Source organism: Myotis nattereri, assembly GCF_964212035.1.
Source record: "Myotis nattereri genome assembly, chromosome: 11".
Lineage (NCBI taxonomy): Eukaryota > Metazoa > Chordata > Mammalia > Chiroptera > Vespertilionidae > Myotis > Myotis nattereri.
In genome coordinates this window covers 51,750,819-51,770,537 of record NC_138086.1, presented here as the reverse complement: position 1 = coordinate 51,770,537, position 19,719 = coordinate 51,750,819, and the positions used below count along the sequence as shown (strand labels likewise).

At 40.0% G+C, this 19,719-nt stretch overlaps 1 protein-coding gene across 1 annotated transcript in view; it reads left to right on the top strand.

Annotated features, from left to right (window-relative positions):
* THSD7A (thrombospondin type 1 domain containing 7A) overlaps positions 1 to 19,719 on the top strand; it is a 318,818-nt gene that overhangs the window by 175,912 nt on the left and 123,187 nt on the right. Inside the window, exons 5-6 of the mRNA XM_081102812.1 lie at positions 8,222 to 8,377; positions 10,229 to 10,441. Coding sequence (XP_080958938.1) covers positions 8,222 to 8,377; positions 10,229 to 10,441 — 369 coding nt within the window. The remainder of the gene's footprint in view (positions 1 to 8,221; positions 8,378 to 10,228; positions 10,442 to 19,719) is intronic.

Genomic DNA, 19,719 nt, shown 5'->3' with positions numbered 1-19,719 from the left:
ACATGGTAATTGGTGTACGACCGCTACCCTTCCCATTGGCTAATCAGGGCTATATGCAAATTAACTGCCAGCCAAGATGGCGGCCGGCAGCCAGGCAGCTTAAAACTAACATGAGGCTTGCTTGCTTCAGTGACGGAGGAAACCAACGTTCCCCGCCTGCCTTGCCAGCCTCTGAGCCTGCAGTTTAAGAAACATTGTAACAAATATAGAAGCTAAACAAAACCCCCGAAACCAGCTTTCAGCCAGCCAGGATCTCAGAGCTGGAGTTGATACAGAGTTTTGATTATAGAACCTAAACAAACCAGATACCTACTTTCAGCAGCTGAGGCCTCAGAGCTGGAGCCAGAGCTAAAGCTGGCCCAGAATAAAAAAGAAAAAGATAAAGAGCAGTTGGGAGCTTCAGTCCCAGCCTGAAAGCAGCCCTCAGCTCCTCACCCAGACTGGCCAGGCACCCCAGTGGGGACCCCCACCCTGAAGGGTGTGTGACCAGCTGCAAACAGCCATCATCCCCTAATCCAGGCTGGCCAGGCACCCCAGTGGGGACGCCCACCCTGATCCAAGACACCCTTCAGGGCAAACCAGCCAGCCCCCACCCATGCACCAGGCCTCTATTCTATATAGTAAAAGGGTAATATGCCTCCCAGCACCGGGATCAGCGTGACAGGGGGCAGCGCCCAAACCCCCTGATCGCCCTGTGGCTCTGTGTGTGACAGGGGGCAGGGCCACAATCTCTCTATCGGCCCTGCTCTGTTCCTGACAGGGGAAGGTGCCCCAACCCCCTGATTGGCCCTGCTCTGTGCCTGATAGGGGGAGCTCCCCAACCCCCTGCAGCTCTGTGTGTGACAGGGTGCGGCCCCCCATCACCCTCACCCCACAGGCCCTGCTCTGTGTGTGACAGGGTAGAGCCATAACCTCCCCATTGGCCCTGCCCTGAGTGTGACAGTGGTGGCGCCCCAACCCCCTGATCCGCCCTGCTCTGTGTGTGACAGGGGGCAGTGCCCCATTCCCCTATTGGCCCTACTCTGTGAATGACAGGGGGGAGTTCCCCAACCCCCTGATCGACCCTGCTCTGTGCGTGACAGGGTATGGAGCCCCAACCACCCTGATGGGCCCTTCTCTGTGCGTGACGGAGTGGCGCCACAACCTCCCCATCGACCCTGCCTTGAGTGTGACAGGGGGCGGTGCCCCAACCCCCCAATCAGCCCTACCCTGAATGTGACTGAGGGTGGCATCACAACCTCCGGATCCGCCCTGCTCTGTGCATGACAGGGGGCGGCACCCCAACTCCCCAATCAGCCCTGCTCTGAGCCCAACCAGGGGCTGCACCTAGGGATTGGGCCTGCCCTCTGCCACCCAGAGCAGGCCTAAGCCAGCAGGTCGTTATCTCCCGAGGGGTCCCAGACTACGAGAGGGCACAAGCTGGGCTGAAGGATCCCCCCTGCCGAGTGCACAAATTTTTGTGCACTGGGCCTCTAGTTAATTATATTTTAACTCATTCTCACCTACATCAAATGTATTTGCATGTGTGTGCATCTGTTTGTTTACATAGACATTACATATTATTGACACCCCTTCACATGCCCTTCCAAGATCACATGGAGTAGTAGTTAGTTTGAGGTATAGTTGAAGATTATGGAACCAAACTGTGTAGATGTGAGTCCAAAATCTTTACTCTTCTAGCTGTGTGACTTGGGGCAAGTTACTTAACCTCTACATACTTAGTTTTTTCAATTTGGGCATAATTATCCCTCCCCACCAAATGGGGATAATTGAATACCTACCCCAAAGGATTTTGTAAGAATTAAATGAATTAATATATGTTAAGTACTTAGAACATCATAACATTGCCCAGCACAGTATAAACCAACAAGCATTTGTTAGTAAATAAATCAGAGCCTACTCTGTCCAGAAGTGGAATTCCTAGTCTAAATTTTATGTTTAACATTCCCTGCTTTTCTTTATGTGCTTGACTTGTTCTTCCTCTTCAGCCAGAGACCGCCAGGAACACATCTGTAGTTGAACTATTCGGGTTTATTCCTCATTGCAGGCAGGGGCAGTGCACAGCACAGGCACCTTGGGTGTCTCAGTAGCTGTGCCCTAAAGGACTTCTTATAGGACTTGGGCTTAGGAAGGTTCAAGTAAGTGCGCTTTGCCCTAAGGCAGGAAGGATAACTCTGTGACCAGGCATCTTCAAACACCTTATTGGAAGGAGGTCAGATGAGAGGAGGACCAAAGCTGTCATTGGTAAAGAAGCTGGACTCATTCATGTTAGCTGGGAGAGGGGACTATTTGACAGTTTTTGTGCTTATCACTGTGTTTTGACTTAGACAAATTATGAAGTAGTCTTTTTTGTCTCCATCACAGCACAGAATGACCTTGTCTGATTTCATGTCTGGAAATTGTTTATGTGCAACAGAAGAAAGCCAGGCATAGCTCTGAGGGCCAGGCCCGCTGCTGAAAACACAGGGCCTCGCTGGCACTCAGGCCAGTTCCCAGACAGCTGCGGCCACTCTCCTCATTCCTAGACTTATGTATTTATTCCAAAGCAGAATGATACTGCTTGATTTTTAAAACTGTATATCAATGGTATACTTTAGTATCTAGTATTCTCTGACTTCCTTCATTCTTTGATATATTTGTGGGTTTCACCACATTGAGGAATGTGCTCAAGCTCATTTACTTCCACATCTGTATAACATTACATAGTACTGACATCCATAGTTTAATACCCATTCCCTTTTTGTTGGACATGAGTTGTTTCTAGATATTTGCATTTATAAACAATATTTCAATGATAGTCCATACAAATAGTTCCTGAGGTAAATGTCTGATAGTTTTTTCCAGGTTATATACCTGGAACTATGCACATCTTCAACCATTTGAGATAAATCCAATTTTTAAAAATAATGTTTAAAATAACTTAGTTTTTTACCAGTAGTGTTTCTCACATCTTCTCCCGTACTTGGTATTATCAAATTTTTAAATCGTTGACAAACTAGTGGATTTAATGTGTCATTTTAAATTTGATTTTTTTTTCATTTAGTCTGATCGTCTCTGGCTAGTAGTTAGTTAGTCTTTTGCATTCATTCCTCCCAGCTTATTTTATTCCCTTTGTTCCACTTTTTCTGTTTTTTTGTTCCTCCTTTCTTCCCTTAGTTTGACTTTATTGCAACAGTTTTGTTGTTATTGTGCTGTTTCCAATGGCTCAGAAATTACACATCCTTATCCTATTCATATAAAGGGATTTCTTTAAAATGTTAAGGTCCAGACACAAATGAATACTAAATGAGAAAAAAAAATACAAGACTATAAAATGTAGGTTGGTGAAGGGTAATCAGAGGTCAAATAGCCTTTCATAGTTAAAATTCTCATTTTCTGTCTAAAAAATGCCTTCCTTTGCCCTTGATAATTAAAGAAGTTCTGAGATTGGATCAGTATGAGAGAGAGAGAGAGAGAGAGAGAGAGAGAGAGAGAGAGAGAGAGAGAGAGAGAGGAGAGAGAGAGAGAGAGAGAGAGAGAGAGAGAGAGAGAGGAGAGAGAGAGAGAGAGAATGTGTGTGTGTGTGTATTACTATAGTATCATAGAGAGTAGTTTTAAAGCCCTAAAAAATAATAATATATAGACTTCTGCTTCCAGGAAGATAGCAGATATATGATTTTTCCTAATTCTCATGCTTGAAACAGAAAAACGCTTGCACATTATATAGTAAATAAGCCATTAGATGACGCTGAACTTTGGAGAGAAGCTAGACTGTACTGATGTCAATATTCTTGCTATGACATTGTGCAATATATTTTTAAAATCATAACATTGGGAGAAATTGAGTAAAGGGTATATAGAATCTCTGTGAAGTTACAATTTTATGTGAATCTACAATTATGTAAGAAAATGTTCATCATCAAGATGTCCATACTACCCAAAGCAATCTATAGATTCATTGCACTCCCCCATTAAAATACCAATGGCATATTTCACAGACCTAGAATGAACTTTCCAGAAAATTATCTGGAATAAAAGAAGACCCCGAAAAGCTGCAGCAATCCTGAGAAAGAAGAACAAAGTAGGTGGGATCTCACTACCAGATATTAAGCTGTATTACAAAGCCACTGTTCTCAAAACAGCCTGGTACTGGCACAAGAACAGACATATAGATCAATGGAATGGAATAGAGAACCTAGAAATCGACACAAACGACTATGCTCAATTAATATTCAGCAAAGGATGCATGAACATACAATGGAGTCAAGACAGCCTCTTCCATAAAAGGTGTTGGGAAAATTGGACAGATACATGCAAAAAAATGAAACTAGACCACCAACTTACACCATACATAAAAATAAACTCAAAATGGATAAAGGACTTAAACATAAGATGGGAAACAATAAAAATACTAGAGGAATCCACAAGCAGCAAACTCTCAGACATATGCCGAAGCAATTTCTTCACTGGTATTGTTCCTAGGGCAATGGAAACTAAAGAGAAAATAAGCAAATGGGACTACATCAAAATAAAAAGCTTTTGCACAGCAAAGGAAACCATCAACAAAAAAATAAGAAAGCCCACTGCATGGGAGAACATATTTGCAAATGTTATCACCAATAATGGTTTAATCTCCAACTTTTACAGGGAACTCATACAACTTAACAAAAGGAAGATAAACAACCCAATCAAAAAATGGGCAACAGACCTAAATAGATACTTTTCAAAAGAAGACAGAAGAAAGGCCAAAAGACATATGAAAACATGCCCAAAGTCACTAATCATCTGAGAGGCAAATCAAAATGACAATGCAGTACCATCTCACACCTGTCAGAATGGCTATCATCAACAAATCAACAAATGACAAGTGCTGGCGAGGATGTGAAGAAAAAGGAACCCTCGTGCACTGCTTGTGGGAATGCAGACTGGTGCAGTCACTGTGGAGAACAGTATGGAGTTTCCTCAAAAAACTAAAAATGGAACTCCCATTTGACCCAGTGATCCTACTTCTAGGAATATATCCCAAGAAACTAGAAACACCAATCAGGAAGGATATATGCATCCCTATGACATAGCAGCACAATTCACCATAGCTAAGATTTGGAAACAGCCTAAGTGCCTACCAGTAGATGAGTGGATTAAAAAACAGTGGTACCTCTACACAATGGAATACTATGCTGTGGTAAAAAAGGAGTTCTTACAGCATGGATGGAACTGGAGAGCATTATGCTAAGACAAATAAGCCAGTCAGAGAAAGATAGATATCACATGATCTCACTCATTTATGGAATATAATGAACAACATAAACTGATGAACAAAGACAGAGACAGAGAAACATTGATCAGACCATCAAACCTCAGAGGGAAGGTAGGGGAGGGTGGGGGAAGGGGGAGAGATCAACCAAAGGACTTATATGCAAGTATATAGGCCTAACCAATGGACACAGACAATAGGGTGGTGAGGACATGAGTGGGGGTGTGGGGGGTAATGTGGGGATAAGGACACATATGTAATAACTTAATCAATAAAGAACTTAAAAAAATGTTCAAATTTTAAAATAACACATTCGCTGTTCTTAGGGGTTATACATGATATATTTTCAGAATGCCTCATTGACCACATTGCTATAAAGAAGTCTTAAGTTTGCTTCCTATAATGATTTTTTCCCATTTGTAATGCTACAAACATAAGAGTACAAACATATTTTGGACCTGCAGAAATGCACGTCTTATTTTTTTGTTTGTTTAGCCAGTTTCGGAAAGTTCAAACATTCTTTTGTAACCCCATGAAGCATGCAAAGTAAATATAATTGAATACCCTTTAATTCCAATGTGATCAATAACATTTATCCTTTATTTTTAAGAGATCCAACAATAAGACTTTTTAAAAAATCGAACGTATTTCTTTGGAGCCTGTATTGGATGAACAATTCCTTAGGTAGTACAATTAAAATGAATAATGAATAGGCTATTCTAGAAAATTCAAATCTTAGTTTTTGAGAACATATGATCAGCAATAACACTACATTATGTAATACAGAACTAAAGGAATTTTATCCACAAATTAAACTGGGATTCAGCAAGGTCTCCAGGGCCTGTCCTTTACCTCATTCATTGAATTACACTTATTCCAAATAACCCTTAGGCAATTGCAAAAAAAATGTAATTGACTTATAGTTTTTGAGGAGCTCAGCTAGTATCTGAGATTTACATTAATCAATATGTACCCTATTCACAAGAAAAACCTATAATGAAAATCACCAAAGGAATAGAATCATACAGAAATATGTACTCTCTTCCTGTGTTTCTTTGATTGATGAAATAACTTTTATATATATTCTATAAAGACATCTATAAAATGGAGGTTCTTTTTCAAGAACTATATTATCTCTGTGTTGACTTGAGTAGTTTAGCAGCTGAGAAGAGCTCAAGAGTATTTTGCTTTAAGCAATACTTCCTCAAGCCTTTATTCAACACATTTCTCTCGTAATAGCTCCAGAAGATTTCTGTGACTGATTATTCTATGAATTCATTCAAAATACACTGAAAGCTAACATTATGCTCATAATGAAAATGGCCAGGAATTAAAAACACAATATTTTAACCTGTTCCCTTGATAAAACCCCGTTTCCCTCCTAGTTTTCAACCTTATATATAAAATAAATTTTTCAGGCTCTATAACAGTCCTCACAGTTACAGGCATAAAGGACTCCCATTATAATAATGAGTTTCAAAACAATATAATGTTTAAAATTACTTTTAGTCAACTGAAAAAAAAAATGGAGACATAGACACAATTATCATTTAAATGCTAGTCCAGCGATTTTTCTACCACTAGAGGCACACTGGTGTGCCACAAGAATTTTTAAAACATGCAATACCTGACTGTTTAGTCAAGGGCACTGACCTCTTTTCCCTTAGGTTGTAAAAAAAAAAAAAAAAGCCAATACAACAATAGCTATCCAGTGTGAATGAATCAAAATTACCTTTTTTTTTTTTTGTCAGATTGGCAGAAGAGGTGGTAATGTAAGAGCCTTCAGGTAGCATTGATGAGTGAGCGTCTCTGTGAGTGCAGGAAGCTGAGTGATGAGAAAGTACCCACAGTTTGCCTTAGAGGTTGAATTACAAGCTGATGTAGTTAGTACTTTTATTTAAAAATTAGGGCAATATAGCTTAAATTATTTTAATTTCTGTGAGCTTCTAGATGCAATTCCATGCAATTGGAATTGGATAGTTCTTTACATAAAGAGAATGAGAATTATCTAAGACCTCTTTTATTTCCGTCCTTCCTGCCACAGGTATGGGCGTCCTAAATTATCAGACAGAAACAGGAACTTAGCTTTTATTAAAGGAAATGGTGTCCAAAACATTTACTTCTTAAAATGTTTACAACAGAATAACTACAGCTATATAGGATACAATACACACCTAAACTTGATTCTTTTCTGCTGTATATGTAGCAAATATCTTTCTCACTTAGTCATTTACACTAACTGTCAAATGCATTTGCTGTAAATAATAGCCAAACTGCACACATCATCATAGAAGAGAAGCAAGGGCAAGCAGTACTTATCCATAGTTTATTGGCCAACTTATGAACAAGCATAGACAATTATAAATTAGCCTTCTTTGCAATTCTGAGATTTGAATCATATAGGCAGATGATGTTTTCTATAAAAGTTCTGGAAAGTATCTGGTGATTCATGCGGCTGGAGGTCAAGAGAGATGCCCCATTTGGTGGCATGAGCTCTTCCTTCATCACATCCACCAGTTACTTCTCTGGGACCAAAAGGAAAGGGAGACTGCTCCACCAGAAGCCACAATATATTTTTTTCCCATATGTAGTAAAGCTGCAGTCTCCCTCCTATTATTTCAGTCCTCTAAAGTAGATGCCACTTTCTTAGACTCTAACTGCAGAATTTTAGGGATTAAATTGACCTTAAGGATTATTTTATTGCCTAGGAAAGTTAGACCCCGCATCATCAATTGCATGACTAATTAGTGGGAAAGCTGGTGAACAAACAATCTGCAAGACTTCTAGCCCATCCCCTTGGACTACACCGTCCTGCTGCTTTCCATTCCTTCTCCTTTTATTCTCAGGACGTAGTTGAGAAGCATTGGAATAATGTTTTGCTGGCACTTCTTTAAGCATTTTCCTTCCACATACATGCAGAACAATCAGGCCGTTGAGCATAACAACTTGTCTAATTCTTAAGGAATCTCTGTATTTTTCTCCAAACAGCCTCCAAACCAGTGGATTTGAAATTATGCACTGGCCCTCTTCCTAACACCACACAGCTGTGCCACATCCCCTGTCCAATTGAATGTGAGGTTTCACCTTGGTCTGCTTGGGGACCTTGTACTTATGAAAACTGTAATGACCAGCAAGGCAAAAAAGGTATGTAATGTTAACATGGCATACTTGGAATTCTCATCAATGGTGTCAAACCATGAGTTATTTAAAAAGGCTACTCTGTTTCTCTTGTAGTTATTCATTTGTGATATTTTCCAGAATGGCTAAAGGGTATTGATTGTAAAAGATGAATAAACCTAGTCTGGTGATGGTACCAGAAGATTGAAATTGAAGTAAGCAAGATACTTGGTAATTTAGACAACAGATGGAGAATGTCTAAGGCAATTTTGCACAGTGGTTATAATTAGCTGTGGTGTCAGGCTGACCTGGATTGGAAACCCTACTCAGTCTTATATTGTTTAGATAAGTTAATTAACTTATCTAAATCTTTGTCCCTTTATCTTTGAGGGGGATGTAATAATATCTGCCACCCAAGTTTTCTCTAAAGATTCAATGAGATAATAATCATAAAGCTCTTAATTCAGTGCCTGACCCGTAGCTAGTGCCCAGTAAACAGAACTCATTACTCTGAAGATAAAAACAAAAACAAAATGCTATTGATTTTATGATGCAAATGATAATTCTAGGAAGAGTAGAATAAATGCAGTGTCTTGTTATGTGGTAAGTATGGTGGGATAATTTTAACATGATCAGGTAATGAAAATCATTTCCCCGTTTTCTTTCAAAGGGTAGTGTCCTAGCGATTCCAACAGGTTCACATAGCAACAGACATGAATTTTGTTATACATTGTCAGGAAGGCAACACTTAGGTGCTACGAAGGCACAGAACAGGACTTTGACTACTCATTAGAGTCCAGATGGTTTATATCCCTAATTCTAATTTCCAGGGAGTTCAAAATCAACTAAGTCTCAAAGGGACAATTTCCTGGGACTATCCAACTTATCAGAAGTTCCTTTTCAGATTTAATCATGCAGTAGTATTGAAGAATTTGAATAGCACTTTTGTCTGGTCATGAATATTTCTGAATAGCTTGATATTTCATTGTTTCTTTGAATATTTTATAACTGCAGACTTTCTAAGTCAAGCAAAATCAATCTAGATCTCTCTTTTTCTCTCTCTTCCTCCTCCTGCCTACAGCCCTTGAGGTTGTGATGGGAGATAGATGGCATGTCTTGCCTTATTTTTACTATAGTAAGCTAACACCAAAAGTTTCTCTTTGGCCATTATGTTTATTCATTCATTTATATATTTAATGAATTTTTAATAAACTCACATTAGCCTGCAGTGGTTGGCAAACTGCGGCTCACGAGCCACATGTGGCTCTTTGGCCCCTTGAGTGTGGCTCTTCCACAAAATACCACGTGCAGGCACGCATGTACAGTGGGGCCTTGACTTACGAGTGTCCCGACTAACGAGTTTTTCGAGATACGAGCCGTCTCTCAGACGATTTTTTGCTTTGAGTTGCGAGCTAAAATTTGGGCTACGAGCCAACTTCAGATACCCCACCGCTAGTTGGTGCAGCGAACGTCACAGTGAACGCCACAACATCAGCCCAGCATCACGTGTCTCACTCGTTCACTTTTGATTTGACATACGAGTAATTTGAGTTACGAGCTCCGTCATGGAATGAATTAAACTCATAAGTCAAGGCCCCACTGTACAGTGCGATTGAAACTTCGTGGCCCATGCGTAGAAGTTGGTATTTTGTGGAAGAGCCACACTCAAGGGGCCAAAGAGCCGCATGTGGCTCTTGAGCCACAGTTTGCCGACCACTGGCCTAGAGTTTGAGGATATACCAGTGATTAAAGCAGATATGATTTATACCTCCTAACCTCATCCACCTTTCACTCAGAGTTTTTTGGATTTTTTTCAGCCTTCTACAATATTCAACCCTCAATGGTAGCAATAAATATTTTCCTTCCCCAATAAATCAGGTTTCAAACTGAGGAAGCGGCGCATTACCAATGAGCCTACTGGAGGCTTGGGGGGCACTGGGAGCTGCCCTCACTTACTGGAAGCCATTCCCTGTGAGGAGCCATCCTGCTACGAGTGGAAAGCAGTGAGGCTTGGAGACTGTGAACCAGACAATGGAAAAGAGTGTGGTCCAGGCGCTCAAGTTCAGGAGGTTGTCTGCATCAACAGTGATGGTGAGACAGACCTATCTGTCCTGCTTGTGTGATTGTCTGTTTGACCCTGTGCTTTACCCTGTGATAAAAATCTCTCTCATCTTCTCTCATCATAATTGGTTCCATTTAAAAACACAGAAATAGCTGCTGCTTCTTTCATTCTTTCCTTAACTCCTTCCATCTCCCTCCCTCCCTCCCTTCTTCCTTCCTAATGGTGGCAGTAAAGAGGTTCTTTGAACAATCACAGTATTTTTTTCATTTGAAAATAGGTAAAACAGACTAAGAATTAAATCATCATTAGGCCAATAATGTATTAAATTGCCAAATTTTAAAATAATGGGAAAAGGTAACATTTTTCTAAGTGGTATTTTTTCCCCCAAAGAAAATGAGAAGCGTTATAAGGTTTGGTTAACTTGTCTTGAGAAGCCTTTATTTCACATCCTGATATTGCAGCTTAGTGATATAATTTAATTTCCAGATTCCAGAGCCACTGGGCCTATCTCACCCTCGAGTTCCTGCATCAACCTTCTGAGCTCTAGGGCCTCCCCTCTGGGAATGTCAGACAGCCACTGGGATGGTGATTTTCCACGGTTCTTTTCCTGAGCTGCCTTGGACTTTTACAACTGAGTTTTGTTTGATAAAATATCCTGTCTTGTTAGCCCTGACATAAGATTTTACCTTCTTTCCAAGAGTGCTGCTACTGTTTTAAGGAGATCCCCTTACTCTTCAGCAATCCCTGGGTCACACTTAGGAAACAGACCTTCCCCAGACATCGTTTAAAACCCCTGGCTCAGAGCATCGCTAAGGCTCCTTCCCACTCTCGAATCTTCTGACTCTGCACAGCAGGGCAGCATGAGCACCGTGCCCCAGGGGCCTGTGGTCTGACAGTTTATGCTGTTTCCAGCACACGCGGAAGCATTCTGGCGCCCTCAGGGGCACTGGGACATCTGGTAACCATCATAATTCCTCCTATCCCATTTTCTTACAGCATGCAGGACTGCTTCCTCCTGTGAGGCAGTCACTGTTCAGTAGAGAAAGATAGTCTCTGGGGTAAGAGAATGACAGACACTGTCAGCACTGCGAAATTAGCCTTTCGACTTTGAAACGTACAGCGTCTTCTTTGTCCAGAGTCCAAGGTAGCCAAGCAGGACAGCACCAGGTAAAATCCACACCAGCGCCTGCGGTTCGAAGGTGAAGAAAGGGATCATTGATCTGGTAGTTTGCACTGAAAGTCATCTATTTTTCTTTTTTTCTCTGTAGATACAATTAACTCGGATACAGCCTCTCGTTAGCTTTTTACCCAGTTCTGCCCTAAAAAAGGAGATTCACATCTAGGAAAAAAGAAAGCAGAAGAAACACATTCTGTTGCACTTATACACCCACTTCAAATCCTTATTTGGATTCGATGGCACCCTCTGTGCTTCCTTCTGAGCTGCTGTAGAAGCAGTAAGGGTCATATTTATTTTGGCATCATTGGTAACTCCTTTACTGATACCACTTCTTGATTTTTCCCCTTGATTGAAATAATTTTCTTTTGTCCTCCTGTAGACCGAGGGAGGAACCGGATCCCATGTATGTGGTATATTTGGGCAAGCTAAAATAAAATAAAAAATGCTGAGCTGAAAAGTTAATTGCCTGTGAAACTTTTGCCCAAATATTATCAGATGAAAAATCAGATCTCACTTATTGCTGTGCTCTTCCTGCATGTTTTTGCAAATTGGGTATATCTTAAATATACTAGAGGAACTAGCTATTTAAAAAATATCAGTGCTTAATTCTAATTTTGTCAGGTAAAATATTTTGTAACAGATATTTACCTCTTAAGTTGTCTTGTGGAACATGAAAGAACAAGCAAAAGAATGAGTTAGCTATGACTGGTTATATTGAAGAGTGATGTATGTTATAACTTAAAAGGCAAACTGATAACTCGCTTTACATATAAGCTGTTTTCACTTCATCTATTGCACAGAAAGAAGGAATAAAAAATGGTAAGATGTACGCTATGGATATTGGATACGTCATTATTGTCCTTTATTAGGACATCTCTTTCATCATTAAATTTTACATCCTGGCGTTAATTAGTTGTAGTGCAGCTCAGTATTTTAACTGGCTCAACTGCAGGGATGTATAAAATCAAGAAAATTCTCTGTTATTGTATATCCTAGAGGCTGTTCAAGTTTCTATATAATTGAACCATAATTGAGCTGATAGAAGCAGAGCAAAAACTGGAGCCCTGTAAATACTCCTCCAGTACTGTTACCATGTGGTTGGTCACCTAGTAAGTGTTTAGCAGCTGCACCAAATGTTGTTTTATAATTAAATCGAACCCAGGGAATTAAAGTTGATTAGTTGTACAGGCTCTACCTCTAGGCCTGGCTGCAACTATAGATTTTGTTTTATAATTAAGTTAAAGCTCAGCTAGGGAAATGAAGAATTGGAGTCTATGAATACAGAAAATAATAAAAATACTTTTTTTTTTTTTACCTCTCACATTCCCCATAAATTTACAACCTTGGTAATGACCTTAAAACATTTAAAACATCTATTTTTTTCCCCTGAAATATTCTTTTCCTGGATTCCAGAGATCATTAAGGATTGCTGGTGCTGGTTTATTTTTTATTTTTATTTTTTTTATTTCTCCAGTGTCTTCTAAGGAGTAGGATTGGGGAAGGGTTGTGAGAGCAACCAGGAGTCCTATGTAAATTCTCTGGCAGGTAGAGAAGTATAACAGAAGCAATTCAGAGAACTCAGAAACATTTTATGTGTAATAGAAAAAAATATCACTACTTAAAGATGCTCAAAAAAGCAATTTTAGATCTCTGAGCACAAATACAGGAACTACTTACTCCAAATGTCTGGTGGTAAGTTGGTGAGCCAGGATTGGATCAATGAGAAAACCCAAATTGTCCCTACTTTAGATTTTGCAAAATTTGCCCTTGTTTCAGTTGAAGGTGTAAATTTGGTGAGGCAAGAGTATTTTGTATCCCAAATCAGTTGGTTAGAGACAAAACTAAGCAAGACTATTAGGCTAAAAGTGGGAAAAAGAAAATCTATTGTCTTATTGATTTCTTAAGGAGACCGTAACCAAATATTGTTTTCATATTTTCCTCCCCTCTGTGGAAAAAAATAAATGATGCCATCCATATCTGATTACCATGGGCTCTATTTCAGGTGTCAGGGTACTGACACCTCTCTGTGCCAATTTCAAAACCACAGTTTTGTTATTTTGTCTTGGTACTTTTTTGAAAATCCATGAACCTCAGCAGTTTTGAAATGCCTGCAACTTCTATGCCACCTTTCTTCTTTTTCTACCCATTAGTAAAAGTTAACATAGGGACATTCATGTAGAGGACTCCTGTTTATGCTTAACAGAGTTTTATGAAACCAAACAATTACATTTCTATGGAAATAAATTGATACAACAATTCATCCTTACATGGCTATTAATGGTGCAGTAGCAAGAGCAGTGACCGGCCAGGACTCTCAGAGTGTATTATGCTATTCTTAAAGCACTGTGGCTCTAGTTCAACTCTCTCCTCTTCCATTGGGTAAAGCATATAAAAATTCAAATAAAGGGGAATATCATTTTTATGGATAACTGCAAATCACTCTAACTTATTGGTTAAAAGTACCAGTAACTGACTTTAAATGTCATTAACAACCAATTTTTTTATCATGTACCTAAAATCTGATTGTAACACACCACTGTGTCCTATCACTATGGTTAGAAAGTATTGGATTAATAAGAACATCCAGTAACCAATTCCTCATGTACAGATAGAAGGACTTGAGATAATATTAGATGTTTATAAATCATATGTAAATAGATATAAGATATCTTACCTTATGCATGTGAATTCATTATATTTTTTTTAAATTAAATCTTGATTGTTCAGATTATTACATTTGTTCCTCCTTTCCCCCCCATAACTCCCCTCCTCCAAGTTCCCGCCCCACCCTCCGCCCTCACTCCCCACCCACTGTCCTCATCCATAGGTGCACGATTTTTGTCCAGTCTCTTCCCGCATCTCCCACACCCCTTCCCCCCCCCCCAAGAATAGTCAGTCCATTCCCTTTCTATGTCCCTGATTCTATCATGATCACCAGATTATTTATTCACTTGATTCTTAGATTCACTTGTTGATAGATGCATGTTTGTTGTTCATAATTTGTATCTTTAACTTTTTCTTCTCCTTCCTCTTCTTAAAGGATACCTTTCAGCATTTCATATAATCCTGGTTTGGTGGTGATGAACTCCTTTAGCTTTTCCTTATCTGTGAAGCTCTTTATCTGACCTTCAGTTCTGAATGACAGCTTTGCTGGATAAAGTAATCTTGGTTGTAGGTTCTTGGTATTCATCACTTTGAACATTTCTTGCCATTCCCTTCTGGCCTGCAAAGTTTCTGTTGAGAAATCAGCTGACAGTCGTATGGGTATTCCCTTGTAGGGAATTTTTTTCTATTACACATAAAATGTTTCTGAGTTCTCTGAATTGCTTTCTTTCTCTTGCTGCTTTTAAGATTCTCTCTTTGTCTTTTGCTCTTGGCTTTTTAATTATGATGTGTCTTGGTGTGGTCCTCTTTGGATTCCTTTTGTTTGGGGTTCTCTGCGCTTCCTGGACCTGTAAGTCTATTTCTTTTACCAGGTAGGGGAAGTTTTCTGTCATTACTTCTTCAAATAGGTTTTCAATATCTTGCTCTCTCTCATCTTCTGGCACCCTATAATTCTGATGTTGGTACGCTTGAAGCTGTCCCAGAGGCTCCTTACACTATTTTCGTACTCTTTTTTCATTTTGCTTTTCCGGTTGGGTGTTTTTTGCTTCTTCGCATTTCAAATCTTTGCCTTGATTCTTGCGCTCCTCTGGTCTGCTGTTGGGAGTCTGTATAATATTCTTTATTTCAGTCTGTGTATGCTTAATTTCTAGTTGGTTCTTTATCATAACATCGAGGGTCTCATTAGATTTCTTGAGGATCTCACTACATTTATCGGCAGCTTCTAGACAGTTCTTGAGAGACCTTAAAAGTGTGGTTCTGAACTCAATATCCTCCATTGACAGTTTTGTCCTGTTTCTTTGTCTCCTCATTTTTTATGCTTTCTTGGTGCACCCCCTAGTGGTCTTTGTGCGCAGTCTTGTTGTAGTTAAACCTTGATTGTTGTTGACAATACCGGGGGTGATTTGACCTCCAGGCTAACTGGCTATGAGAGTCCGCTGTGTCTGCAGTGGGAGAGCTTCTGTGCTAGATCTCTAGGGCGGTGCTAATCTAGCGTTTGCCTGAGGCTATCCGGCAAATGGCTCTGCGCAGGGCTTGGGCGGGGCGGGTCCCCGGGGATCTACAGGATGGGCCGGAGCGAGCAGTTATGGCTGCTCTCAGTTCCGTCCCTAGGGGCTCTGCCTCACAGAGTCCCAGCAACCGCTGCAAACCTTGGAGAGAAAGCTGCCTTCGAGTTCCGACCGAAGCCAGATAGTCCCGCTTCTCCCATTTGACTCTGGGTCCCTAGAGACTCACCCGGATCTGGAGCTCAGAGTCTGAAACTCCCTCCCAATTGAAAACAACAACCGCGCCCTCCACCTCCAGCCCGCTCCGCGTGCACTCCGCACCTTAGTATTTCACTTCAGCACTGCACCTCCTCTGAGTCTGGGTATGATATTCTCTTTCCTCCTAGTTGTAGAATTTCCACTCAGCCAGCCTTCCTGTGGTTCTGGATGATGTCCGTTCTGTCTTTTAGTTGTTTTTTGAAGTGGTTGTTCGAGGCAGCAATCTCCGGCGTTAACCTATGCCGCCATCTTGGTTTCTCCGAATTCATTATATGCAGACATTTTTCAATTTATTGTGTGAGAAGCTAGATCTGTTTTTGTAAAGAGTGTCCTAGTTCCCCCAGTATCAGAATCTCCTTAAAAGTATGCTGTAAAATCAGATTTCTAAGTCTTCTCTATTGGCCCAGTGAATTACAAACTATTAAGGTAAGTCCCAGAAAATTGAATTTTTACAAAGCTTCCTGGATGGTTCTGCTGTCCAGTGAAGGTTGTGCAAATGACAATAGGTTGGGTTTTTTTGTGGAACCTAAAATCCAACTCTGTTATTAGAGGAGAGGGAGCAAAACACCAGTAATAGAGAGAGAGAAATTATAAAATTTATCCTTGAGACTAATATTTTGCTTGATCGAGGATATACATAAACTCTCCTAGAATCATAGGCCAGGTCAAGGGTTAGGATACACAGGGTTCATTCAGGATGCACTCCCAGGAGAAACCCGTAAGGCAAGGGGGAACAAAGAAGCAAAATAAAAATGTCAATTCATATGTATAGAGCTAGATGAGAATGCAATTTCAGAAGCATGATCACTCTCTGGAACTGGAATCTGCTTCTTAACACCAATTACACAGCCATTACATGAAAAAGCTGATCTTTTAAATGCAAAAATATGCCCTATAACTGAGTTGTTTTTCCATAATTTAAGCAATAAATCAACTAAGTTTCCTTCCTGTAGAATGCTCCGCTATTTAATGTGTTTGGAATATAATTAGGTTGGATATTATGCTTAAATCTAAGGTCTCTTACTTTACAATTAGGATAATCTAACAATGTTGGCAGGAGTTTGTTTCCTATAACTGAATTGAGATTCTCTATTTAATTTGTTGTAAAGATGAAATTTTTCTTTAATTTAAGGCAGTGGGTTATTTTTCACTGTTGGTTTGTAGTAATCACAATTTTACTTTGGCCTTAAAAAATCTGACATCAGATACCGTGATCCGTCTTCTGTGTGTGTTTGTTTTGGGTTTGTAAACTCTCAGGATTGAGCCCATGTTCTTTTGCATTGCAAAATGCCTTAGCAAAGAAATAGAATTTTAGAAAGAGTTTTCTTTTTTTAAAGTAGTATAGATTTAGCTAAAGCCTCAGATGAAAGTTAAGTAACCAGTAATTTACTTACCACTTAATGATCCTATATAATAAAAGGCTAACATGCAAATTGACCAAATGGCAGAACAACCGGTTGCCATGACATGCACTGACCACCAGGGGGCAGACACTCAACATTGGATCTGCCTCTTGGTGGTCAGTGCGCTCCCTCAGGGTGAGCACCACTCAGCCAGAAGCCAGGCTCAAGGCTGGCAAGTGCAGTGGTAGTAGCGGGAGCCTCTCCCACCTCCACAGCAGCAATAAGGATGTCCGACTGCCGACTTAGGCCCACTCCCCATAGAGTGGGCCTAAGCCATCAGTTGGACATCCCCCAAGGGCTCCTGGATTGTGAGTGGGCACAGGCCAGGCTGAGGGACCTCTCCCCCTGCCCCCCGAGTGCACAAATTACATGCAGCGAGCCTGTAGTAATGATATAAATTCCCAGTAAGTGTTAACTGCTACTTCAAATGGCAAGTATAAGAGAAAACAGCCTTGCACTTTATCAGTGTTGGTCAAATGCTGGGTCAGTAAAAAGCCAGTAGGGATAAAAAACACATCTTTCCATCAAATTGGGCAGGAGTTTGATGATTAAAATTAATAACTAATTTTAACTACTTAAAGGTAGAAGAAGGTAAAGGGTGAATAAATGGTGATGGAAGGAGACTTACTTGACTTGCAGTGGTAAATACACTATACAATATACAGATGATATATTATAGAATTGTACACCTGAAACCTGTATTTTATTAACCAATGCCACCCCAATAAATTCAATTAAAAAAGAAAGAAAAATAAAGGAAAACAACAAAAATAACCCAGATGTACCTCATTTCTTACATCAGTGGGCCCCTTGTCTTTTTGTGACTCTGCTTATCTCCTGTCAGACTTTGTCCTCTCATGACCTCATTGATTCTAGGTTCTCTTCCTACCTCTCAGGCCCTATGTCATTTAACTATTACTGGTAACAAGCCACCTCCAAACTCACTGGCTGCACCCAAAACCAATGAGAATTCCTGCTCAGGCTTTCCCTGGGCTCACCTATGGAGGTTGGACTATGACTGAAGGTCCAAGGTGGCCTCCTTCCCGTATTTTGCAGTTGGTGCTGACTGACGCAGTTATAATGGGCAGGGACATAAGCTGTACCTCTTGATGACAGATGTTACAAAGAATTATGGCAAAGAATTTAATTTACTGCAGTCCACTTTTAATCACAATTGCTTTGACTCCTCCACATGCAAAATATAATCCCTCAGCATCCAAGGCCACCCTAATTCTCATGCAATTATACTGTCACGCTTAAGTTCACTTTCTCATAATCTGCATCTGGTTTTGGGGTACAGAAATTGGGGTGTGGCTACTTTTTTCACACATTTACTTTGAGCACTTACTTTCAGAGTAGCTGTTTTTCTCCCACGGGCAATTTGTCATAAGTTACCTGTGCACTTCAAAATAAGTAATTTAATGCTATCTTTTAATCATAGGTTTTTTGAGAGGAAAAGGAAAATAAATCATACAATAAAAACTATTGGAGGTCTGAGCAGGCGAGTGACCAAAACTGAGTTACATTTTTAAAGAATAACTCATGTTGCTTTGCTGAGACTAAACATTAAAGGAGAAGAGAAATGAAGAGGCTGTTGCTGTAACTCAGGGAAGAGATGAAGCTTTGGTAAGGGTTGAACAATGGAAGGGTGTGTGCTAGTTTAGAAGAATTAAACTATTTGGGAGGAACAGAGGTAGGTAGTTAATAGAGATATTGGTATACGTACTGGGATCAGGTTTTCCTTTCTGGGGGGTCACGGGTCTCCCACCACAAATCCTGTCTTCATCATCATGCCATTTAGCTGCTTAAAATTTCTTGCTGGCTTCCTGTTGCTTTTTGCATAAAGTTCAAAGCCACTGGAGAAATCATAGAATGTTTCCCCTGATTTTATTTTGCCCACTTTACCAACTGCTTTTTCTATCCTTTATTACACCATTGTATATTTTATAGAACTTGGTTATTTATCCTTTACTGTTACTCATCCTCCCCTCTATGGAGTTACTATGGAGTCAGGCTCATGACTTATTTTTGTAGACATATTTCCTAGCACTGTGCTCTACATAACAGATTGTCAGTAAGTTTCTGATTCATCAATAATTTCTTGCTTTCTCTTATCCCTAAACATCACATATTTTTAGGAAATTACTCAATTTCACCTTAAGTAAACTTGTGTTATTGTACTGACTAAAAATTTAAGCTTTATCTACCAGATATCAGATAAAGCATGACACTAGATTGCACACTCTATTACTATCTCAAAGTACCTTCACATTCCATTACCCTCAAGTCCCAGTGCACCAGAGCAAAAGAGCTACTGAATTTGCATAAAGAGAAAAAAAAGATAAACAGAATGTACATAA